Source organism: Podarcis erhardii (genome assembly GCF_964252035.2).
Source record: "Podarcis erhardii genome assembly, chromosome: 11".
Lineage (NCBI taxonomy): Eukaryota > Metazoa > Chordata > Lepidosauria > Squamata > Lacertidae > Podarcis > Podarcis erhardii.
Window position 1 is genome coordinate 2158780 of NC_138501.1, and position 26312 is coordinate 2185091.

General features: G+C 43.0%; 1 protein-coding gene across 1 annotated transcript in view; it reads left to right on the forward strand.

Moving 5' to 3' along the window:
• The first annotated feature begins 708 nt into the window (after positions 1 to 708).
• TMC1 (transmembrane channel like 1) overlaps positions 709 to 26312 on the forward strand; it is a 70954-nt gene continuing 45350 nt past the window's right edge. Inside the window, exons 1-7 of the mRNA XM_081880952.1 lie at positions 709 to 1433; positions 6670 to 6720; positions 12495 to 12801; positions 15484 to 15621; positions 24047 to 24137; positions 25537 to 25618; positions 26000 to 26106. Of these exons, the coding sequence (XP_081737078.1) occupies positions 1394 to 1433; positions 6670 to 6720; positions 12495 to 12801; positions 15484 to 15621; positions 24047 to 24137; positions 25537 to 25618; positions 26000 to 26106 (816 nt within the window). The 5' untranslated portion in view covers positions 709 to 1393. The remainder of the gene's footprint in view (positions 1434 to 6669; positions 6721 to 12494; positions 12802 to 15483; positions 15622 to 24046; positions 24138 to 25536; positions 25619 to 25999; positions 26107 to 26312) is intronic.

A 26312-nucleotide genomic window follows, 5' to 3' on the forward strand; every position in this document is an offset into this window, starting at 1 on the left:
TAGCCTCAAAGGAAGGAAAATGAAAATAAGATCAGTGGAAGACAAAGTAAAGTTCATGTATAAATATGAAGAAGACTCGCAGAAGGGACTTGGAAGACAGTTAAGAGCATCGGACAGAAGATCACCAGGTTGATGGACTATAGGGAATTGGCGGATATGACTGGCAGAATCCGGGACCAGGGAGAATAGTTGGTGGAATAAGATTGGAAAAAGTTTTAAGACTATTTATAAAAATATTGTAAAATTAATGAGTGTTAGAAAAATGTTGGAAAGGAGCTATATGGCTTTAGTAGAGATGTTATCAGGAATTAAGTACAAATAGATTATTAGAGTATTAAAGGGAAAATAAAGTTAAAATATGTTAAGACAATTATATATTAAAGGGGAAAATAAGGTTAGAATATGTTAAGATAAATTACAGGACAGAAAACAGAGGAAGTTGGAAAGGAATTGCTGAAACAGTTAATTAAAGTGGAATACAAAAAGGGAGGTGTGAGGAGGTCGTTGAAACAAGTAAATGAAAGTTAAGATATTGAACTTATTAGATGTGTTTTAAATTGTGTTGGTTTGGTTTTGTTAATTTAATGTTTGGGGGTTGGTGTTGTGTGGTGTTTTTGTTTTTGTATTGTATTGTATTGTTTAATTCTTTGTCTTTCTTTTGCAGTCTTTAAAATGTTAATAAATATTATTAAAAAAAAAAAAAAAACAGAAGGGAAGGAGGACAGGGATCCTGTAGCTTTAACATTTATATAGAAGAGGGAAATTTGGCCCGCATAGATTGCTATGCAAGGCTGAGAAAATCTGTACCTGCTGAAGTTTCCTGACTTGCTGGAGATTGAACCCAGAACCTTCTCTCTCTAAGCAGATGCTCTACCACCCATCTATGCCCTTCCCTGTCCTGGGTTTGTGACATTGCACTGGAACAGCCATTCTCAAAATGGCTCTAAACCCTTGGGTGAATTGTACTCCTAGCTTTCACTTTAATGTGTCTCTGTGTTCTGTCGGGTCAATGGCTAGACCTCTCTTGTAGAAATAAACACTTCAGCAATATAATATGGTTCAGCCTTGTGTGCCAACTTCCAGTGAGATTTGTGGTTCTGTAAGAAGTTTTATTCCCACCCTGCTAGAAAGGTCGGGGGGACAGGGCAAGACATACCCTCCAAACCAATTGACTCTTCTACACTACCCCTAAATGGCAAACCAAACATTCATGAAAAATGAATGACTCAGGAAATTAGTACCTTCTTATGTTTCAGAGAATGAAACGCCACCAGCACCCTTTCGCCGACAGACATAAGTATGTTGATGTGCTGGATACTTTATCTCAAACTACTTATCCTGGTAATTGCCTAGGAAGGCAGCAGCTCCAAGAGCCCTGTGAAATACAGCCAGGATGCCGAGAAGTGAAAAGCCAGCTGCCTCACCAAGGAATGGTAATGGCAATTTTAATTATACATCTTATTCCAGCATCCTTTAGGTGCATAATTCTAGTGTTTATAGCTGAAACTCCCTCCCAACACCAGTTTGGGGTGTGCGGCTGTGCGTCCGTGTGCGGGGGGACTTCTGCATTGTCTCTGAAATTTGCTCTCCTTTCATTTGCTCTTAGCTTCCTCCTTTCATTTCGGCAGCCTAGCTATTAACTTGCTACTACTTGTAAATCAAAACTCTGTGCTGGCAATCTCTGTTTTTGAACCACAAAAAAGAAAGAGAAAGAATAATAGTAAGAAAACAAAATGTTGGCTCAGTTGAGGCAGATGCCTACTTTCCCACTTATAGGACTTGAATACAATATCTACATTTCTGCATGTGACTTGAATTGTCAGTCATGAGGAGAAAACTTAACAGTCTCCCCAAGATATTGCTGCCGGCACCACAAGCCATTGTTTTGAGCCATGTTTTCAAAGATTTTCATCCTGCAATATTGGGAAGGTAGCAGCTGCCTCCTCTGCAGTTTTGTGAACACTCTCTGGGAACACTGACTCCCATTAAAAACAATGACTTTATTATCATTTTTATTTTTATTATCATCCTATAAATCATCCTGAAGCTATTAGCAATAACAATATCAACAATAAAACCATATACAGTATAACTACCATATGGATAAAATATTCACTTTAAAATATGAACCTAAATATGTATTTGTATATAGAAGTCATGAAATTCACATCTGAAATAGTCATGAAAACTGTCCAGTTGGTACCAGGATTTTACCATCTATGAAAAAGAATATTTACAAGAAAAATAGTCTATAGTTTTCTTGGAACCAGTAGGGACTGTCAAACCTTTTTATTATGTGGCATTCTGTCCAGGGCATGGTTAAAATGACTGGATGACTTAGTTCATATGAATTTAGAAATGCGTTATTTTCATTTATTTGTCTTCATTTCTTTGTCTTAATCAGTTCATGTGGCTGTTATGAAATCAATTCCAAAAGTATGTTTCAGATCTTTTTCTGAATTTCCAGTAGTAAGACGTTGACCCCATTCATTTGGAGTTTCAGTTCAGCTGTCATTGTGGTTTTAGGGGCAGGCAATTCTTATCAAAGATATTCTTTGGTGCTGGGTTTTGATTTTCATTGTTATAGATCAACCTACAGTGTTGCTTGAAAGGGCCAATTCAGTCCAATAAACAAGTTGTTTGAGATACCATTCTCAGTCCTCAAATGACTTTTTGTTAACGTTTTAAAATACACAATCTTGGCTTTTCATTTTCAGCATAAAAGGGATTGTTTCAAAGGATCACATGGGGTTGTCTTCAGTAACTTTCAGTGAAGGAGTTATGACAGTACTTGTTAAATTCAGAATGCCTCTGTTGATTCATGAAATAAAATAATAATAATAATAATAATAATAATAATAATAATAATAATAATAATTTATACCCCGCCTATCTGTCTGGGTTTCCCCAGTCACTCTGTATGTTTATGATACTAACTGACTGCAGCTGCAAACATATTTTATTCAGAGGTAGGCATCAGTTCTAGGGATCCTTCTAAGAGACAATTGCACCCAGCCCCACCCAGCCCTATTGTTCCTTTTAAAGCATTGGAAAGACCTGTGGCAAGAGGTAGCTGTGTGGGCAGGCCAAGCACGGAGGGAGCTGCTCTGCGACTCTGCTGGGACCTTCCTGTCATCAAATAAATGCTTCTGAACTACTTTTGATTAAGAGAGGCAGATATATGGGCGTAGCTAGGGGATGGGGGGGGGCAGCTGCCCTCCTAAATCAAATAAATGAATGAATGAATGAAAACACTTAACTAAAAGTAGAAATTATAGAAAGAATCTGACAGATTTTTTTCTGAGCACTTGGGTTCAAAATAAAGTAATTTTAAGCTACTGCTCTTGAGACATTTCATTCCGTATCTGCTAGACAGAGCCAGACAGAGGATGATGACCGGTGGGTGCCCTGTCTCCCCACCCCCAACATAAATCCTGGCTACGTGCAGGGGCAGATATTTTCTATGGTCCCACGGTCCCACATATGCTTATTCAGAAATGAGCCCCACTCAGTTCAGAGTGACTTGCTTCCAGATATGTGTATCCCTGCAACTTAAGAAAGAAGGGAAGTCAGAAGGAAGGAAGGAAGGAAGGAAGGAAGGAAGGAAGGAGAGGAGAGGGATAGAGAAAGGCATCGCAGAAACAGAGTAACTGGATGCTGGAATGTTTTATTATATTTCGTTTCCCTCGGTTAAACCTTACTATAGTTAAAAGTAAAGGGACCCCTGACCATTAGGTCCAGTCGTGGCCAACTCTGGGGTTGCAGTGCTCATCTCACTTTATTGGCCAAGGGAGCTTCCGGGTCATGTGGCCAGCATGACTTAAGCCACTTCTGGTGAACCAGAGCAGCGCACGGAAACGCCGTTTACCTTCCTGCCGGAGCGGTACCTATTTATCTACTTGCACTTTGATGTGCTTTCGAACTGCTAGGTTGGCAGGAGCAGGGACCGAGCAACGGGAGCTCACCCCGTCACGGGGATTTGAACCGCCAACCTTCTGATCGGCAAGTCCTAGGCTCTGTGGTTTAACCCACAGCGCCACCCAGTTAAAGTTTCCCATTGATTCACTGTCACTCCCCGAATAGTGCCTAGAGTTCAGGAATAGGACTAAGGAGAATTGGAAGCCAAGCCAGACCATTGGCTCAGTATCATCCACAGTGACTGGCAACAGGGTATCAGGCAGTGGTCTCTCCTAAGAGATACCAAGTATTGAACCTGGGACCTTCCGCATGCAAGGGCGATGCTCTACCAATGCACAGCCCTTCCCCAAGGCATTATTCACCAGGCGAATAACCAACCTGCTTCTTCTCATCAACACGTTACTCTGCCCATTGGATTCTCTTTTGCTTGTTAGTTATTCTGTGCCACTGTGCTTAATTAAATTCAATCAATTACATGGACGATGTGTTTAAGCCCCGGTTATGAGCAGTGCCTTTTTATGGTACAGATATCAGCATGTTGATTTCTGCAGAATATATACTCCCCCAGCTGCTCCCTTACTGCATGGTTTCATCAGGATCCTCTGTCCATGGGAATTTTTTCTTTGGCTGAAAGTAGATCACTGAAGGCACTCCTTACAAATAAAATAAGATGCCCTAATATAGCATGCAAAGCATCTTTCCAAAAGTCTTCATCACTGCAAGGACTCCATGGCAATTGTAATGATCTTTGTATAATGTGGATCCATTTACTGCCTCCAGGCGAAAGCATATATTCAGACCAAACAAAAGAACACTCATTTTTGCGTTCCACTCTTGATATTGAATAACATTTTTGCATAATTTGGGAGTAGGGGGAAATTATGCAGATGTTGGTGGAAATTGAAATGACAGAACATGTTACTGGCTTTTTGGAAGGAATTTCTGCTTCTTGCATATATGCCTTTAAAAAAAAATCAGCCTGCCAACTTCTGAATAACTCTTGCACAGTGAGAAAACAATAATAATTCTGTTCTTTTCTCAGCATTACATATTTTGCCATTCTTTAATCTCCCACTTTATCAAAGCAGTACTCATTTTGTTGAATGGAGTTTTCACTCAGTAAATTAACATGTACGCCATTGTTTTGAAATAGATTTGGGTAGGTTCCTTCAAATGATAAGTGAAAATAGGAAACAATGTGACTGATGGAATGTGGAAAAGTCACAAAAAGCTCACCAGTGGTGAGCCTGCCACTATGGAATTAGAACAATCTGAAGTTGATGTGACCTGGGAGATCTGTGATTGGGCCTCTTTGCCTTTTTTTAAAAAGAAAAATACTTTAATGTAGCTGTGAGATGGGTTGTGAAACTGGACGAGGGCTACAGCACTGGGGAAAGGGAGAATTGGAGTTAGGATAAGAAGGCCCGTGAAGGGGGAAAAAACCTAGACATCCATTTTGTGCAACCCATTGGTGCATTCATCTTTCAAAGATGAGTATTTTTTTGTGATGTGTATCCTGACCTGCATTGATCTTAATATAAAATCTAACTTCCTGCTCAGATTAATAGTATATGAAACAGATCTCTCCCCATAAAAATTCACAACAAAAAATAAATAAGTTCACTAGCAGCAGAATCCTAGACATGCCTATTTAGAAATAAGCACCTCCTCCCTTTCTCATGATTCTCCTTCATTTCTTTCCACTTGGAACTTGTTCCCTTCTTTCTGTCATGATAAATCTCTTGCCTCTTTTTACTATGAAACTAAATGACCTAAACTGACCATTTGTTCCACACGTAACGCCTTTCGTAAGCATACATATAACCAGCACTTTTTTTTCTAAAAAAATGTTTGGGGTACTCTCATTTTGACTCAAGAAAACCACCATTTTATAGATCAAATCGGGGAAAATAAATACAGTAAATGGACAAAAGTACAAAATTCACAAAATGTTTAGGGGTATGCGTACCCCTGCATCCCACCCCCCAGAAAAAAGCATATAGCCAGCAGTCAGAAGTCATGTTTTGTGATTTTCTAGATGGTTAACAATTTGTTATCAGTTTATTTGGATAAATAAGGTTGTGCTGCATTTGAAAACTGCAGCTACTGTATTACTTTGTTAATGTACAACATTACTCCTTCATGGGAACATAGGAAGCTGCCTTATACTATTGGTGCATCTTGCACAGTATTGTCTACTCTGACTGGCAGTAGATCTCAAGAATTCCATACAGGTGTGTAACCCATCCTTATCTGGAGATGCCCAGACTGAACCTGTGATCTTCTGCGTAGACATCAGATGCTACAGCTCTTCCCCCATTACTTGTACCTCTTCAGCAATTGTAACTGATGTTTGTACGACTTGTATAGGCCAGAACCAACAGGGGCCGGGCTCTCTGTTGTTAAGGCAGAGTGCTCTATGAGCAAACAAGAATTTCCTGCTGTGCTCAGAATGCAGTGTGCCATTTCAGACTTTTTCCAGGGGAAAGATAAATTCTCCAACCATTTATCAGGAGTGGGCCATTAGCAGTAGCACAGCTCAAATTATTTTAAATGGGACAAAGCTGTCTGCAGGTGGATGCCCTTCTGGTCATGCCTAATGTCTTTATGATTTGAATGCTAGAATTGGTCTTTAAATGACTATGCAGAAATGGGAACAATCAGCAGATGCATTAAGGATCTGGGAATTAAAGAGCCACTAAATGGACTTCAGGACACAGAAAACAAAGAGTTTTTACTTTTCCTCCACAGTGAGAATAGAGGTTGACAATGATGAAGGCAGTGGTGCTGAAAGCGAAGAAGGTAAGAATGCCCAGAATAGAGTGTGAGTGAATGAGAGAGAGAGAGAGAGAGAGAGTAAAAAGAGGTTCTATAGATCTCTCCCTTCAACAAACTGGGCAGGACCCCCAGGCCAATTCCTCATACACAATGGTTCACACTGCAAAAGAACCAAGATGTCATCAGCTACAAAGGGCGTTAGAAATTCAAGAATAATGTCCTCTTGTTGATATGGTACTTAATAAACATGACAGCAGCCATGTCATGATTATTTCAATTAACAGTATTAAAATGGCAACCATGTGTTAAATGGAAGTTTTCCCATTTTCAGGGCATACACTCTGTTCCTTAACGTTCTGCTTATATTTGTGGAATATGAGTTTTATCTGTGATCTTAGGATCATTCCATATATTTCCCTATTTTTCCTCAGTGCGGAAAATGCAACTAGGAAGGCAGTTTTTAACAGAAAAGCCAACATATATGCATTGATCTTCCACAGCAAATTTTGGCCTGGCTGCTTTATGCTTTATGCTTTTTTTTTTTAAAAAAAAATAATATTTATTGAAATTTCCAAGAGAAAAGAAGAACAAATAAAGAAGAAAAAATAAGAAATTACATAATCCAAAAAAGAAAAAAGTACAAAATACAAGAGAAGAAAAAAGAAGAAGAATAAAAACAGGTTAAAAACAAATCCCTCTTTCTCCGTCTTATAATTCATTTACTTATTTCCATGACTTCCTCACACCTCCCTCCTTTGTATTCCAATTCAAATAATTAATTCAGCAAATTTTCCCCTCTTTGTTTTATCTTAGTTCTTTATCTTAAACATATTATATCATTCTATTTTTCATCTAATTATCAAGCCATTTTTGCATATTCCTTTTTAACCTTATTGTTAGACATCACTTCTTTCCATTCTTACTTCATTTTAACATCCATTAATCTTACACTGTTTCTGCAAATAGTCCTTAAATTTCTTCCCATAAAGTTTCAAAATTTAAACCATATTTATACCTAACTTCTTCAAACCTTTCTACTAATGCCAATTATTTCCTTTCCAGCAAATTCCCTGTTATTTCATTAATATCAAACTAATTCCAAAAATAAATAGAAATTCTCCTCAAATTTTTATCCAACGTCCCTTCTTCCTGGTTTCGGGTTATGTCAGTCCTTTCAAATCTCACGTCCAGTCCATCAATCTGGTGTTTTAATATCCGAGGCTCTTAAATCTCTTCCATGCCCCCTCTGCAGATTTTTTTGTTCCTGTTTATTCTTGCACCCTTCCCTGTCCCTTGTTTGTTTCTTTCGTAATTTCTTCCCTTTCTCCTTGGGAGGTGGGCTTCCGGGGAACTCCAACTGGTAATAGTCTCCATTTTCTTTCATCAGGCTAGCCCATTCCCCAGAGTCCCACTCCCCCAAATTAATTTTGTAATCCAAAAAGTAGTTGTTCCAGAAGTAGTTGTCAACCCGTTCCAGAGTCGCGCCAGAGCTGAGAGCTTCCTTAACTCCAAACACTTCCAGAGACACACCATATTCAATCTTGCAGTACTGTGGCTTTTGGTCGTGCAGGACTTTAGTTTTCTCCATCTGTGTCTTTTGCAGTGCAATCACAACCTCTTCCGACATCATCTGCCCTTGAACTTGCCCTGTCAAGCCAGTTTCCTGAGTTGATTGTTGAGAAGCTTATTTATCCTTATTTTCTGTTAATTCATATTTGCTGGCTACAACAGACATAAAGACTAGCTTTTCATTCATTAAGTTCATTTTCTCATGCAGCTGCTGTAGCATAGCATTTATTCTGCCAAGGTCAGACGACAAGATTTCTTCCCGGCACATTGCTGTTCAAGGTCAGGCGGCTGGTCCCACGATCTAATTCCCAGAATTGTAGAGTTTCACTGTAAACTGAAGCAACAAGTTGACAAGCTCCCTCTAGGGGACACAATTTCAGTTCACATCCATCTTAAAATGTATCCAACAAAGGAAAATTTACTTCCGGTTTTCAAATACTTTGTTTCCTTAACATGCAAAATGCAGAAAGCGGCATTAAAGTTACTTTGTTTCTCTTCTTTTTGCTATCTGTCAAAAGTAAACCACTTTCAATCGATGGGCATCTCCAAAACTTTCTGTCCTGACACCCCGTCCCCAGGTTTGGGACGACGGAAACTTATGTTCCTTTACACTCTCCCCGCAGGCTTAGGAGATCAAAATTTTTTCCCCCTTTTCCCCTGCTGTCAAAGGGGTTTTTATTGTTTATGAATGCAGGAAATTTCAGTCTTTAAGTCAATTTTCCAGGCTGATTAGCTTATAGAGTCTTTGCTTCAGACTATTTACAAAGCGGAAGGCGGACTTCCTGTTTAGACCTTCCTGCTTCGTGCCTAATTCATAAATTTTGTAGTTTTCTTAATCAAATCTTCCGTTTTTACTCACGGGTATTTTTTGAGTCCAATTATCATCAGGAAAAAGTCAGGGCTCTCCGGTGATGGCTGCGCGGCTTCCCTCCATGAAAGTAGCAATCGGTTCGATGCACCGTGCTGCTCACCCCACTTCGCTCCGGAGCCCCAAAAAGGGGTTTCCCGGCGAGTAGGGGAGGCGCTCTTGGCGCTCTGCCGAACCCCACGTCCCCAGGCTCCTCCGCCTGGGGTTTCTAGCGGGCCCCCGCCTTCGCCGCGGTGGGAAGACCCAACTTTCACGGAGCCCGCTCCTCCGGTCGGAGGAACTCCGCCATTCATCGATGGCGCTAACCCGGAAGTCCCCGCTGCTTTATGCTTTTGAAAACCTCCCATAAGGTGGTGGACCTGACTGATACATATAGATCAGTGTTTCCCAACCGGTGTTCCGCGGCACACTAGTGTGCCGCGAGACGTTGCCTGGTGTGCCGTGGGAGGGAGGCGGGCGAGAGCGCAAGGCTTGGGGCGGCAGCTGGCAGCGCGGAGCACGGGGCGCCCTTCGGAGGGCTCCGCGTGCTTCGGGCAACAGGCTGCCGCCCCAAGCCTTGCGCGCCCGGCGGGAGCTCCTGCCGGGCGCGCAAGCCTTGCAGACACTCGCCCGAAGCACGGGGAGCCCTCCGGAGGGCTCCCTGTGCTTCGGGCAACAGGCTGCCGCCCCAAGCCTTGCGCGCCCGGCGGGAGCTCCTGCCGGGCGCGCAAGCCTTGCAGACACTCGCCCGAAGCACGGGGAGCCCTCCGGAGGGCTCCCTGTGCTTCGGGCAACAGGCTGCCGCCCCAAGCCTTGCGCGCCCGGCGGGAGCTCCTGCCGGGCGCGCAAGCCTTGCAGACACTCGCCCGAAGCACGGGGAGCCCTCCGGAGGGCTCCCTGTGCTTCGGGCAACAGGCTGCCGCCCCAAGCCTTGCGCGCCCGGCGGGAGCTCCGCGTGGGGCAGACATCTGCAGCTTAGGGAGCCCTGCAGGACTTCCCCGCAGGGCTCTCCAAGCTGCGGATAGCAGCCTGCTGCCCCGCACGAGGGGCGCTCTTAAGCAGAGCGCCCCTCACGCGGGGCAGACATCTGCAGCTTGGGGAGCCCTGCAGGACTTCCCCGCAGGGCTTTCCAAGCTGCGGATAGCAGCCTGCTGCCCCGCACGAGGGGTGCTCTTAAGCAGAGCGCCCCTTGGGCGGGGCAGACATCTGCAGCTTGGGGAGCCCTGCAGGACTTCCCCGCAGGGCTTTCCAAGCTGCAGATAGCAGCCTGCTGCCCCGCACGAGGGGTGCTCTTAAGCAGAGCGCCCCTCGCGCGGGGCAGACATCTGCAGCTTGGGGAGCCCTGCAGGACTTCCCCGCAGGGCTTTCCAAGCTGCGGATAGCAGCCTGCTGCCCCGCACGAGGGGTGCTCTTAAGCAGAGCGCCCCTCGCGCGGGGCAGACATTCACAGCTTGGAGAGCCCTGCAGGACTTCCCCGCAGGGCTCTCCAAGCTGCGGATAGCAGCCTGCTGCCCCGGACCTGTCCTGAAGGCTTGCAGCGGGAGGAGGGCTTTCCTCCCCACCGCCAACATTCAGAATGCTGTTCTGAATGTTGGCGGTGGGGAGGAAAAACCCTCCTCCCACCGCAAGCCCCGGGAAGAGAGGAGAAGCTGTGCGCCTTCTCTTCTGTTCCCGGACCTCCCACCGCAAGCCTTCAGGACAGGTCCGGGAACAGAGGGGAAGGCGTGCAGCTTCTCCTCTCTTCCCGGGGCTTGCGGTGGGAGGAGGGTTTTTCCTCCCCACCGCCAACATTCAGAACAGCATTCTGAATGTTGGCGGTGGGGAGGAAAGCCCTCCTCCCGCCGCAGGCCTTCAGGACAGGTCCGGGAACAGAGGGGAAGGTGCGCAGCTTCTCCTCTGTTCCCAGGGCTTGCGGTGGGAGGAGGGTTCCCCGCTGTCCCGGAGATTTCCCTATGGGCTTTCGTCTTGCGAAGCAAGCCCATAGGGAAATTCGTCTTGCGAAGCCGCTAAAAAATCGGAAAACCCTTTCGTCTTGCGGGTTTTTCGTTTAGCGAGGCATTCGTCTTGCGGGGCACCACTGTACTTTATATATAGTCAATATAGGCACAGAGTTAATTTTTTAAACATTTTCTAATGGTGGTGTGCCTCGAGATTTTTTTCATGAAACAAGTGTGCCTTTGCCCAAAAAAGGTTGGGAAACACTGATATAGATCCACCTATATGGCTAAAAATAAGAGTACACAGCCTAAACAGTGTAATGTTGGAATGCAATCTGTTGACATCACATTGTGATGATGTCCTCAATCCAGACAAAGCCATCTGTGCGTCATAAAAAGTCCACATCTAATCTCTATTATATGAGGCTGATATGGAGAATAGAGCAACAGCATTCAGCACCTTAGAGTTCGTGAGCAGTTTGAAACAGGGCTAAGATTTCATCTCTGGCCATTTCTGATAGTTCCAATCACCTGGAGCAGGGTGGGAGCAGGGAATGGGAAGGACTGGACTCAACCCAAGGGCTCCCTTTACACCTCATAGGTAATATGCACTCCTAGCTTTCAGTCAAGTGTGTGGTTTGTTTGTTTTTGCTGTGGTTAGCATTCCTTGGAGTGGGGCCAAAATTATCCTAATGCTCTGCCCTGGATTTCCAACACAGCTCCAGTGCATTGGCACAGCAGTAGTTTGCATTCTTTGTCAGAGCTGAACACTGTCCTGGAATTGTGTACACCGTCTAGGAAAAACTTTGTTCTACGTCATTCCAATGCTATTTATAAATGGCTGCAACTGTACTGGTTTCTTAATGTCCCATTAAGATAATATACTCTGAAATGGGGTAGGCAAGTGAGGCACTGCAGACTTTAACTGACCACCAAGGTTGTCACAAAATTTACTCACTTTCCCATTTTTGTTTTGCTACTTTTGTATCTGATCCTTCTGAAGAGCCCAGAGAGGTGCATTGCCTCATAACAGTCCCGGGAAATGCCTGGCCAGGCTGGACTTCTGTCCTTTTCACAATTATGTGGAATTAGTAGCAGTTCAGACACGTCACACCTGTTGACATTCATCCTTCTGCATCACTATTAAAGGTGCAGGAGGAGCCCTGGTCACGTCTGCATCTGTCCACCCTACCTGTGAGGTATGTGAGGCTGCATGGCTAATGCAAGGCTACCAAATATGGTCCATAATGACTGAGAACTGAGGCTGTAGTTTCTCACTGCACCGTGACTGGCCCAGGGATCATTCACTGCTTTTACTTGGCTTGAAACAATGACATCAGAAAACAAAGTTTTTTGTGTGTGTAGGTTTATGTGTGTGTGTGGGGGGGGAAGGTGGCTGATATCCAGAGGGAATGTATTTTTGTTCTCTGTTCTTGACAATAAAGAGCAAGAATCTGTTCAGAGAAAGGGAGCATCAAGTCAAAAAACCAGAGAGAAATATGCAGAGGATGAAGAGGGCGAGGATGAGGATGAAGAGACTGCCGCAGATCGTAGGCGAAAATACAAAAGGCGGAGGATGAAAGATGGTGGATTAGACATCAGCGAATCGGATGGAGAAGGCTGTAAAAGCAGGAAGAACAGAGCCAACCAGGTGACCAAGGATGTTGATGAAGAAGATGGGGATAAAAAACGAAAGGACAAGAAAAAAGGGAAAAAGAAAAAAAAGAAAGACAAAAAGAAAAAAGGATCAGGGTGAGGCCTTGCTATGCTGATCTCTTGAATGTCCAGTCAAGGAGGGTTGTGTTGGGCACACTGCAGCAATGTGCAGTACTCCTAGAAGGGTAGAGAGGGGAGGGCTATCAAGGGTCATCTGGTCCCACCCTCTGCAAGCCAGGAATCACAAGGAAAGAATCCCTGACAGACACTCACCCAACCTGTATGTTTAAAAGCCTCCATTGAAGGAGAGACCATCACCTTCTGAGATGCTCCCTAAGCTCATGGAGCCAGATCTATACATACTCAGTTCTCATAAAAATTGAGTATTTCCAAACGAGCTCTGCAGTTTAATTTTGGCCAGAGGACGTGACACTTTTGAGTGACTGTGTGTTGTGCTCAACAGAGTGCAGTCAACTACACTGAAGGACTGTCAGGGGGCGGCGTTCTCTGTTTGAAAGCATCTTCTATTTGGGCACACACATGTCACCTGGGTGCCTTCCACACTGTGCTGAGATACAGTGCAGCTTAAATTTGCATCTATACATATAAATCACCACATGCACATTTTCTGAAAATTGATGTCCTATTTGGCAACGCATAACTGGCCACTCCTGTTCAAAGCTGTGTGTGCAATGTATGTAAGATTCGGAGACCTCAATACCCAAAGGAGAAAGAGCCAAATTAGGCATCTTGTTTGTCATGTAGTTTGCTGCTATGTGCCTGTAATTAGTTTTCTAACTAAATAGCCATTGCAAGGGACTGGAGCTAGAACAGGAATGCAGCATAGTGTGTGTATTCTCCAGGATTTCATATGGTCTCTCCCAGTCCAACCTGGAGATGCTGGGGAGCGAACCTGGGACCTTCTGCATGCAAAGCTCCACCGCTGTGCTGCAGCCCTCCCCCTACTCAGAGCTGCTTTTGAAAGTTTTGAGCTTCGCATCTCTTCCTAGTTCCCTGCGTCCTCCACAGTCCTTCCCCAAACCCATGTATTAGTATTAAAATTAATCAAGGCATGAAGACAGTGCAGAAGCAAATGGGTCTATTTACTTCAAATATCTGGCAGCAACTACGTATTTTCAGTTTTTGATTACTGCTGTTGGTGCTCCCACCAAAAATATCCCACATACATTCAGGAATCAATGAAGCAATCTTGATAATCAGGAAGTCATCATCACATTTAGTTTGCTCCTGAAATACAGTAGAAATAATGAGGCAAAAAAACTCATATGTAGTAGGAATGTGCCAGCTATGAGATATTATTATTATTATTATTATTATTATTATTATTATTATTATTATTATTCCACCCATCTGACTGGGTTGCCCAGCCACTCTGGGCGTCTCCCAACAGAATATTAAAAACACGATGAAACATCATCATATCAGGGCTGGAATGGAAGGGGTGTTAACCTTTTATTCCACTATGGAAAATGTTTTACACCACTCATTCTTTTTAAAGCTTTCTATGATGATTGCTCATAGGAACCTGCTGCAGTAGGGTATGTTGATTTTTTCAACTTTCAAATTTCAAAATATGAGGGATGCTAAAAAGTTGTGTCATGATTTGGGAATTCAAAATATATTTTGGTTAAATAAATATAATTTAGTTTTGCTTTGTAAGTAAAATATGTGTAAAATCGCATAGAAATAATGAAAAATGACTATCAATTATAGTCATTTGCAGTTATATATTAATATTATTAATATTTATTATTATATTGCATTACCTGATCTTTTCAGAAGGTAAAATTAAAATTCTGAAAGCATGTTATGTGTTTCTTCATCAAACGTTGACATTACCAAGCTAAATGTTGTCCAATAAAAAAAAATTAGCAGATTTGAGTTCCTCACACCCAAAAACATATTTTAAAGACCCCTCACTGTCAAAAATTAAGTTTCACCCCCCTAAAATGCCTTACTACTGAAGGTCTAAGCTTTAGTGATATGTTCAAAACGGTACCTCAGAGTTATTATCCCTATTTATGGCCCGAGGAATTGATAGGACAATTTATGCTGAGCTTGTCCAGTCGGAAGATAAATTTCCCAACACTTTCTCAGAGAGGAACCTCACCTCTGGTAGTGTCTTCCTTTCCCCTTTCCTAAGGCCTTTGTCCACGTGTCGGGAGGAAGAGGAGGAGGAACTATGCTGGCAACTTGGCCACTATTTTGTATCCTCCACAATGGGCTGCACTCCCACAATGGGAGGCGGAAGCACAACGTTTGGAGCATTCGGAGGGTGGGAATGGTGGTTGCTAATATGTTTTCTGTTTCTTGAAAACAAAAATAACAATGCTGCAAAAAAAGAAGAGCATTTTCTCAGGACAGCGGAGGGTGTGTGTGCCATGTCCCATTGGAGCAGTGGTGATGGCACTCGCCCCCCTTCTGATAGGAAATGCTTCCGTGGGGGAGGGGGAGGGGAAGGGCTCTTGAGGAGGGCCAGTTACAGGGGGAGTGAGAAATGCCCCTTTTTTCATCCGAGGAATGTTGGAGGCTATGTTTAAAGTCCAAGTTCAGTTTCATTATCCAGTTTCATATTGCTTGATGTTTGCTCATGCTGTGCAAATTGGAGGGGAGTCTGCATGCCAGGGTGTGGGGGCATGGGAACACATTATGTAGCAAGTTTAATAATACATACTTTCCAGGGGTGGGTGGAGCAGCTGCCCCCAAGCATACCAGTGAAGCTGTCCCTCTTTTCACCTCTCTCTCTGTCTTTTAAAGCTCTGATTCAAGTTCTGAAGAGGAGCTTACAGAGGAGGAAATAGCCAAGCTGAAGGAAGCAGTAGAAGAGAAAAAGAAGCTAATTGCCACATTAAGAAACAAGCCCTGGAATATGAAAAAGAAACTGGAAGTCTTGAAGTATGATATTGTATATGGTCACTTGTAGGGCATGTTTGCACGTGTTTTAGTCGTGACTGCTTGATTACTCAGTATTTGATCACTCACAGGTGAATGTGTGAACTGGTGTCACAGAGAAGCATTGGGCTGGATCCAGACTAAGTCAGCCATGACTTACTTAAGCCCCTCTGATTGCAGTGTGACCTAGATATGACTTACGCTGGAACAAGCCCATTGGGTTGGAGGTAATATAAAATTCTATCAGTGATATTTGTAATCATGCATGCAATCAGGCCACCCTTTTTTGCAGCATGTTCAATGGAGAAGACTATGGACTATGAAAGCTCAATAAACAGGTGAATCTTTAAGGTGTCACAAGTTTGTTGGCTTTTTCCCATTAAAAATGAAGTCAGTTCACACATGCAGCTGTCAGATGTGATCTAGGGATGTAACTCCATGCATGAGCCACTATAATTGATTGAATAAATATCTTTAGTTCCCAGAACTATGACAAGAAAGACACAATAGGTCCTGAAATAGGAACAAAGGTGGGATTTCTGATCATCTGTAATGTAGTCCAGGGGTAATTAAAGCAAGGCCACAGCTTTATTTCAGTTGGGGGTGGGCAACCTTTTTCCATGGATGACCACATTTCCTCAAGGTTAATCTGTCAGGGGTTCCATTCAACTGGTGGGTGGTTCCAGAAATTCTGGATCTGGAATAAAGACCACCCTCTTCAGTGTTCACCAGAGCTACAGCAGGCTAGAAGTCCCAATTTAATGAAGTTATTCAGAATTATGCCCCACTTGGTTTGATGGGATCATCCTCAAATAACTTTACAGACATTTATTTATCAGTGCAACAGTTCAATGCAGTCACTGTTCTGGAAAACAATGAAAAGTAACTCATTCCTGACATTAATGCACTATATAAAGTGAATCTAGAGAGGCAAGAAAGGGGAAAGAACATGAAGGAACATGTGGTGGAAAACCAACAGAATTCTTGAGGATGGCATTAAATGAGACCGGATTATACTCCAGTCACAAGTGATGGAATTCCCCTTCCTTTGCAGCACCACAATCTGCTCTAAGGTGAGCTTCTGGAGCAGATTTTCTGTGTGAACAGGGAACTGCAACGGGAAGAGGCGGCAAAGTTAATCCTGGTTGGGCAATTATAAGTTGTTGCACCACAACTTGATATATCACCTTGAAATTCTGGCCTTGTTTTTTAAAATAAAATTAATCTTTTTAAAGAGTTGCCCTGGAGCAACACTGCATTTCTCTTCAATGAAATTTGAGCTCGTGCCTGAAACTATCTTGACCTGTTATTGAAAAGTTGAGCAATCCACTTGAATCCTCCTCTTCAGAAGCAACCTCTTAAGTTTGGTAATTCATTCCCCACTTTTGCAACCTTGAAACAGCCCAAGTACAGTATACCTCGCACTTTGAGAGCTGCAACCCCACACCTCCCATGAATTATTAAGCTAGGCCATTTAAGGACAATAATACCTGTGCTCATGAAATATCCATGCCCCTTGTGTTGGTAATTAGATTAATGTTTCTTTGAATTTAATAAAGCTTTCAATGGGTTAGCTAAGAGAGTACATTTTGGTCTATCTTGTATTATCGATAATTTACATATAGCACACAATCCACTTACCTTATGTTTTTGACACTTTTGCATCTTTGAGTAAAGATGTACAAGATTTGTTTCTGATGTTCAAACATGCTTTATAAGAACACACGGGGAGTGCATGGTGATGTTTGAAAGTGAGGTCCTTTGCTTCCGTCAGCAGGTGACTGGGCAGTTACCAGATATCTTTCATAAACTAAAATGCTTTCACTGGTCTTTTGGTGATGTATTTTCAAAACATAAGCCAAACAGATTTCACTCTCTTGTCATATCTGGCAAATTAAGGATCTCATGTTTAAAGTCATAATCAATTTATATGTGTTTTCTGTACACATTTATGCTCAAATCAGTTGACAGGAGAAAAAACAGTAAAAATGCAGTAGTACAATAATCATAATACATAATAAAAATTACAATAACTGTACAACATAACACTAACAATTCAACAATGAACAATTTTTAATTTGGAAAATTTAGTGAGCATAAAGCTTACAAACAAGTCAGTTAACAAGATCCCAAAGCTGATGGTATTTTTGTACTTTGCTCCAACTTTTATACCCAGAGTGAAACGGCCAGAAAACCCTTCAAAATGCTTCTATTACATTCAGGGGGTTATCAGTTAGTGTCAGTGTCTTGACCTGCTGACTGTGAGGCCCTTGATCAGGGGTGGCAGCTCTTTTCTGCCCAGTGGGCCAGATTCTTATCTCCCTACCTATGGGAATGTTGTGCTTTGAAGCCCCAGCTGTTGGGACTTCAAAGTGCATCATGGGAGTGTGCGCAGGTAAACCGAGCAGAATTTAACCCTGGCTCATCAGGTGATGTCACCACCATTGGAGTGATCTCAGCTGATTGGCAGGTGGCTATGGCTTTTAAAAAAGCTTTGCAGGCCAAATTCAACCCCTTGGCAAGCTAGAGATTCCCTACCCCTGCTGTAGATGGCTGATATTTGATGCAGCAATCTTTAAGTACTTGTGAACAGTGAGCTTGAAAGTGCGGTGTAGCATGTTGGACTTGGCTGAGGAAACCTGGGTTCATATCCTTGATCAGCCATGAAGTTCACTGGGTGGATGACTTTGAGGCAGCGAAGCCCAGCCTGCTGAACATATGGAGCATGTGCTAGTCCTCCCATCAAATTACACTACAGCACACCTGCAAATAAAGTTGTTGCTCTTTCTGTGAAAGAAGTGCCAGGGCTACGCTCCTTATGTTTCTGACTGACTATATCTAAGGTAGGAAAGTTGAGTTGAACAAAGGATGAAGCCCTCGCAGCAGTGGATGGCTGCAGCAGCACAGAAGGCTTTGTTTTAATTAGCTCATTGAACATAATAGTATTTTGTGTTCTTTGAATCATTACGCTCTGACTATCTTCTGAGATAGTCTACTCAAGCAGCAGAGTTGCTTTTCATATGTTTTGTTTTTAAGAAAGATCCACTGGGAATACTTCCTAAAACCACAACCTTATTGAGATGTTTGCTGAAGTGCCTGTAAAATAAGCTATTTGTCAGAGGGGGCAGGGTTTCTGTTGAGGCAGGTGATTAGCTGTGGGAGGAGCTTATCAGAGCTTGCAGGGCAGCAGCTGAAGAAGGAGCAAAAAGGTTTTTATTGTGTGTGTGTTTCTTTGTGGCTGATTAGCTGCTCTCCCTGTGCAAAGGTCAGAGGGGGCAGGGTTTCTGTTGAGGCAGGTGATTAGCTGTGGGAGGAGCTTATCAGAGCTTGCAGGGCATCTTTTAGATTTAGGGGAGCTAGTCTCAAACGTTTGTTGGGGGAGACCTAGGGTTTTTTGGGGGAGAGTTATTTGTCCTGTCTGCACGCTTCTTATGATGGAGGACCGCTGTAGCCAGCCCCAACGACATGTTCTCAAGATAGAGAGTGAGGGAACAGCTGCAGTCGCCTGCAGTTCCTGCACAATGTTTGCCATCTTGACAAAGGTTGCAGGCAGCTTTACCTGCAGCAATTGCATGTTGGTTGCCCTCTTAAAAGACAAAGTCCAGCAACTGGAGGAACGTGTGGCTACGCTCCAAAGAATTAGAGAGCTGGAGCTCTTCTTGGAAGCAACAGAGCACACCGTCTCCACCAAGGAGGAGACAGGGGACTCCCCTGAGAATGAGGCTAGTTCACCAACACAGGAGCCAGATATATGGAGAAACGTGACGCAAAGAAGTAGGAGGCCCAGGGTTCGCTCTGATTGTTTAGAAATACACAATCGCTTTGAGGTCCTCTCCCCTAGCATGGAAGACGAAGAGCAGACTCCATTTGAGGATCTCTCCCTCGTTACAGTAGATCAGGTATATGAAGACGAGCAGCAAAGTCAGTCCTCAGGGAATGTGCAGGCGACCTTGGAACGGACAGATCACGGAAGAACCCCGACCAAACCTAAGAGGAGGCGTGTAGTGGTGATAGGGGATTCCCTACTGAGGGGAACAGAAGCAGTGATCTGTGGGCCTGACAAAATGTCTCGGGAAGTGTGCTGTCTCCCCGGGGCTAAGATCCAAGATGTAACTGAACGACTGCAAGGAATCATAAAACCCACTGACAAATACCCCTTCCTCTTGGTTCATGTGGGAACCAATGACACTGCAAGCAATAGCCTCCAGAAGATCAAAAGAGACTATGAGGCTCTGGGCAGGAAATTGAAGCAATTAAATGCACAAATTGTCATCTCATCTGTCCTCCCAGTTGAACGACGTGGCCCAGGGAAAGAGGGAAAAATAGTGGAAGTGAACAGCTGGCTTCGCAAATGGTGTAAACAGGAACGGTTTGGATTCTTAGATCACAGACTGCAGTTTCTTGAAGATGGACTTCTGGCAAGCGATGGGCTGCACCTCACAACGGTTGGGAGGAATGTTTTTGCCAAAAAAACCTCATCAGGAGGGCTTTCTCACCAGAAACCTCATCAGGAGGGCTTTAAACTGACTAACGTGGGGGAGGAAGACAGTGCTCCTGAAGGTAGGAGTCTATCAATTGATGAAGATGATCATCCAAATGTCATAGACCAAATGGAGCAAACAGCACGCAGACCTAGTGGTGGGAGGAAAAAATCCTTAAATAAGAGACACGGGGGAATGATTAATGGACTTCAATGTCTTTACACTAATGAGCAAAGTATGGGTGATAAACAAGATGAGCTTGAGCTCTTGGTACAGCAAACTAAATGTGACATAATAGGCATCACTGAAACCTGGTGGGATAAGTCTCACGACTGGAATGTAACAATGGAGGGATACAATCTATTTCAGAGAAACAGACCAGACAAGAAAGGAGGAGGAGTGGCGTTATATGTCAGGGATGTGTATACCTGTGAAGAGATCCAAGATTTAGAACCTCAAAGCCAAAGTGAGAGCATTTGGGTCAAAATTAAGGGAGAGAAGAATAACAGGGACCTCATTGTGGGAGTTTACTATAGATCCCCAAGCCAAACAGAGGACATAGATGATGCCTTCCTGGAACAGATGGCCAAGCATGCAAAAGGAAGGGAGATAGTAGTAATGGGGGACTTCAATTACCCGGATATTTGCTGGATGTCAAACTCAGCCAAGAGCATAAGGTCAAACAGATTCCTCACTGGCCTTGCAGGCAACTTCGTTGTCCAGAAAGTGGGAGAAGCAACAAGAGGAACAGCCATTTTAGATCTGGTCCTAACCAATGTTGATGACCTGGTTAGTGGGGTAGAAGTGGAAGGATCATTAGGCGCGAGTGATCATGCTCTTCTGAAGTTTACTATACAGTGGAAAGGAGCAGCCAAGCATACTAGGACTCAATTTCTTGACTTTAAGAAAGCCGACTTCATAAAACTTAAGGAAGTGCTGGGTGAGATCCCATGGACAGTAATACTAAAAGGAAAGGGAGTTCATGATGGCTGGGAGTTTGTTAAGAGGGAGATAGTAAAAGCACAACTTCAGGCAATACCATTGAGACGGAAACATGGAAGTGCCTAAAGAAGCCAGGGTGGCTATCTAAAGAACTTTTAACTGAGTTAAGATTAAAAAAGGATGTGTACAAAAAATGGAAAAGGGGGGAAACCACCAAAGAAGAATTCAAACAAATAGCCAGCACGTGTAGACACCAAGTCAGAATGAACTCAGGCTTGCTAGAGAGGTTAAAAGCAACAAAAAAGGCTTTTATGGGTATGTTCGTAGCAAAAGGAAGAACAAAGAAACAGTGGGGTCACTCAGAGGAGAAGATGGTGAAATGCAAACAGGGGACACAGAAAGGGCTGAACTCCTCAATGCCATCTTTGCCTCAGTCTTCTCCGATAAAGAAAACAATGCCCGACCTGAAGAATTTGGAGCAACTGATTCAGCAGAGGAAAAACAGCCCAGAATAACTAAGGAGATAGTACAAGAATATTTGGCTAGTTTAGATGTATTCAAGTCTCCAGGGCCAGATGAACTGTATCCAAGAGTATTAAAAGAACTGGCAGATGTGATCTCAGAACCACTGGCAGTCATCTTTGAGAATTCCTGGAGAACAGGCGAAGTCCCGGCAGACTGGAGGAGGGCAAATGTTGTCCCTATTTTCAAAAAGGGGAAAAGAGAGGACCCAAATAATTACCGCCCAGTCAGTCTGACATCAATACCAGGGAAGATTCTGGAGCAGATCATTAAGCAAACAGTCTGTCAGCACCTAGAAAGGAATACTGTGGTCACCAATAGTCACCATGGATTTCTGAAAAATAAGTCATGTCAGACTAACCTGATCTCGTTTTTTGACAGAATTACAAGCCTGGTAGATGAAGGGAACACAGTGGATGTAGCCTACCTTGATTTCAGCAAGGCATTTGACAAGGTGCCCCATGATAAGAAGCTGGTAAAATGCGGACTTGACTATGCTACCACTCAGTGGATTTGTAACTGGCTGACTGACCGAACCCAAAGGGTTCTCATCAATGGTTCCTCTTCATCCTGGAGAAGAGTGACTAGTGGGGTGCCACAGGGTTCTGTCTTGGGCCCGGTCTTATTCAACATCTTTATCAACGACTTGGATGATGGACTCAAGGGCATCCTGATCAAATTTGCAGATGACACCAAACTGGGAGGGGTGGCTAACACCCCAGAGGACAGGATCACACTTCAAAACGACCTTGACAGATTAGAGAACTGGGCCAAAACAAACAAGATGAATTTTAATAGGGAGAAATGTAAAGTATTGCACTTGGGCAAAAAAAATGAGAGGCACAAATACAAGATGAGTGACACCTGGCTTGAGAGCAGTACATGTGAAAAGGATCTAGGAGTCTTGGTTGACCACAAACTTGACATGAGCCAACAGTGTGACACGGCAGCTAAAAAAGCCAATGCAATTCTGGGCTGCATCAATAGGAGTATTGCATCTAGATCAAGGGAAGTAATAGTGCCACTGTATTCTGCCCTGGTCAGACCTCACCTGGAGTACTGTGTCCAGTTCTGGGCACCACAGTTCAAGAAGGACACTGACAAACTGGAATGTGTCCAGAGGAGGGCAACCAAAATGGTCAAAGGCCTGGAAACGATGCCTTATGAAGAACGGCTAAGGGAGCTGGGCATGTTTAGCCTGGAGAAGAGGAGGTTAAGGGGTGATATGATGGCCATGTTCAAATATATAAAAGGATGTCACATAGAGGAGGGAGAAAGGTTGTTTTCTGCTGCTCCAGAGAAGCGGACACGGAGCAATGGTTCCAAACTACAAGAAAGAAGATTCCACCTAAACATTAGGAAGAACTTCCTGACAGTAAGAGCTGTTTGACAGTGGAATTTGCTGCCAAGGAGTGTGGTGGAGTCTCCTTCTTTGGAGGTCTTTAAGCAGAGGCTTGACAACCATATGTCAGGAGTGCTCTGATGGTGTTTCCTGCTTGGCAGGGAGTTGGACTCGATGGCCCTTGTGGTCTCTTCCAACTCTATGATTCTATGATTCTATGAATTTATCATGTAAATAGTCCATGAGTGGTACAGATGTCAGTTGCTGGAGAATACAGGTACTTGACAGGGACCAGTAAAATGACTGTTGCATTTTGTATTGTTTTATTTATTTATTGTGCGTGTGGGTAGAATACAAGTGCTGGCATCCTTTTTTGTTTTGTTTCCTACTACTACTCTTCCTGGGATGGCATCTTCACATTAGGGTTATTCAAAAAATCCTCTTTTGCTACAGAAACAGCGCTAAATCTGCTGGCCATGGCCCACAGCACACCATCACAATCCCACTATAAATGACCATATAAACAAATATAGAATTGTTTTGCTTGTGGATGAAGCTTACAGTTCTCTAGGGGACTGTGTGGTCCTCCAGATGTTGCTGAACAATTCCTCCCCTCATCGCTGCCCATTGGCCATGCTGGCTGCAGCTGATGGGAGTTGGAATGCAACAACATCTGGAGCCCCCTAAGTCCCCCATTGTTGCTACAGAGAATCATAATGAATTTAGAATAATCCAAGATAGCGCACAAGAAGGGCAGGGAATGAAACAATAAAATGAAACATTTTATTGTGAAATGGCATGTCTGTGTTTAGTTTCTTGTTCCATGACATCCAATAGTAATTTTCTTGATGCCTTGATATTCTATGTGTCCTTATCGGGCTCTACATCATTGGCTATTGCGGGCAGCGGGTGGGGAAATATGGCGTGTCACAATGCCAGGACATGGGCAAACTGTGCTTGAGGGGACGAGGAAATAAGGAACGTGGTTCCTATGTTTAGTGGAAGAGAAAGTGTTTGGCATAACATGTCATTGGGATGCTCAGTAATGTCAAGTGTGTCTCAATGTTTCAGCAGAAGAGAAAGTCAGAGGAAAGATACTTTCAGATAAATCCACAAGCACTTCTTTATTTTTATTTTTCAGAGATGCTCAGCAGTTTGTGGAAAAATTTGAAGGAGCCCTTGGCAAAGGCAAAGGGAAGAAATTTTATGCATATAAAGTGATGATGATGAAAGTAAGGACCATCTCTCATTATGGCTTTGAATTGGCTCACTCAGCCTTTTTCAAATATCTCTTCCAGAATAAATGGTTTTACTCTCCTTTTGGATTGCATTTACTTTCAGCTATAAAAAGCAAGAAGAATTTCCTGGGTATCTTAGTTCTGTAAATGCTACAAAACTGCTAATGTTCTCTATTAATCCTTCAAACACATTTGTGCCTTCAAATCATAGTAATCAAAAAGATTCTGAGCAGTCAGGTATGGATCACAGTCAGTGGAGCCTAGGTGAACATTCACCAAAAATAAATGAAGGTATCAAAATCAGATGATGCTTAGGGAAAGGATACTGCAAGTAATCCAAAGAAATACAGATAGGCTGAAATCATATCAAAACCAATGCTTCAGTGTGACTTGGTGCTGCAGACCCAAGTAAACCTACAAGAAAGGCACAGATTAGAAATATTATATGTAAGTTAGTTAATAAAGGATTAAAAAATCTCAGTGAACCTCTGGCATTAAGATTTGGAGATCATTTTGGCACTTGGATGGAGCTGAAGTGCAGCTGAAATGATGGAGAGAAATAAATGTGGAAGTGGGATATGGAAGGATGCTGAAGAACCTTCTGTTTCATATCTCCTCCATTTAATATAATGTAGATTTTCAGATTTCCCTTGGTGCTATTGCTTATTGTACTTGTTGATTGCTTTTTACATGACTGTGTCTCAAAGTGACTTACAATGTAAGAATAGAAATAGCAAGAAACATTTAAACCAACCAGAGCAGGAAGACAAAATGCTCATTGACAAATATTTATAAACATACAAAACCCACCCCTCTCCTCAAAAGGATGAGCACAAAAAGAAGCCAAAGGAATACTTGTTACAGATAGGTAGCCGTGTTGGTCTGCCATAGTAAAACAAAATTAAAAAAATCCTTCCAGTAGCACCTTAAAGACCAACTAAGTTAGTTCTAGGTATGTTTTTTTTATTTTGTTTTGACAAAGGAATACTTGATTACCCTCCAAGTTAAGGGTCAAATGGTTGGGTAAAAGCGCTGTTCTCGTGTCACCACCCTCTGGAAGGGGTAAGTGGAGAAGGGTTTCATACGGCAAATGCAGGGTCCACGCTTGTTCACACCGAGAGAAGCAGTCCTTGGGTAGGAAGAGGGGGACACTAACATATCAGCTTGCTGCAGAAAGATGAGGAAGACAGAAGAGTGCAGGACAGGAAACACATTTGCGTTTCCTGTGCCTTCAACAGAAACACTGCTGCCAAGGCTACTCTAACAACCTAGAGTGCACACAGATTTTGGAAGCACAGAGGTTTAAGATCATCAGACAGATTTTTAGTCAAAAGTGTTCATTCTTTTCTCATTGTCCTAATGTCCTATTTTGCTTTTGTAATATTTATTTCAGAAATGGATGAAATTTCAACGTGATTTTGAGAATTTTCGGACAGCCTGCATACCCTGGGAAATGAAAATAAAAGAAATTGAAAGTAAGTGAGAGAGAAGAAGAATTAAGTAATTTTCATCTTGCTGGGAGACAGGCCTGGAGTTCCCCTCCACTGTTGCATACCATTGCTCCTTTCATTCTGTAGCTTTTAAACAGCAACAAATACATTGCATATCAAGGATTGCTGGAATTTGTAACATATATTTGCATACGAACCATGCATATACCAATGTAAGCAATAATTTACTATGATTTTACCAGATCACATCAATAGTAATACATGGTTAGGTTTTACGAGGGGAAAGTGGCACTGATTTGTGGTGTGTTAAGCAAGCATAAATAAACTGATTTATATCTTATTTGAAAGGACAAAAAAGGTGAAGAATGATTCATTTGCCCTTTTATTTTGCTTCATGTCTTGTAGGTCATTTTGGCTCTTCTGTTGCCTCCTACTTCATATTTTTGCGATGGATGTATGGAATAAATATAATCCTATTTGGACTGACTTTTGGTCTTGTCATGGTGCCTGAGGTGGGGATAACTACATTAATATGCCCAGCCTGTTTTGCTGTTTCTCTTTAGGCTTAAATGTCACACATGAAAATGGGTTAAAGTTAAGACCAGAGCAAACAATGGGGAACTGGGCATTTTGGATAAAATTCCACTGTCAGGAAGATCAGAGCTAGACTGACATTTACAATCAGTAGGATTCAAATGATGTTAGAGATCTTTTGTTG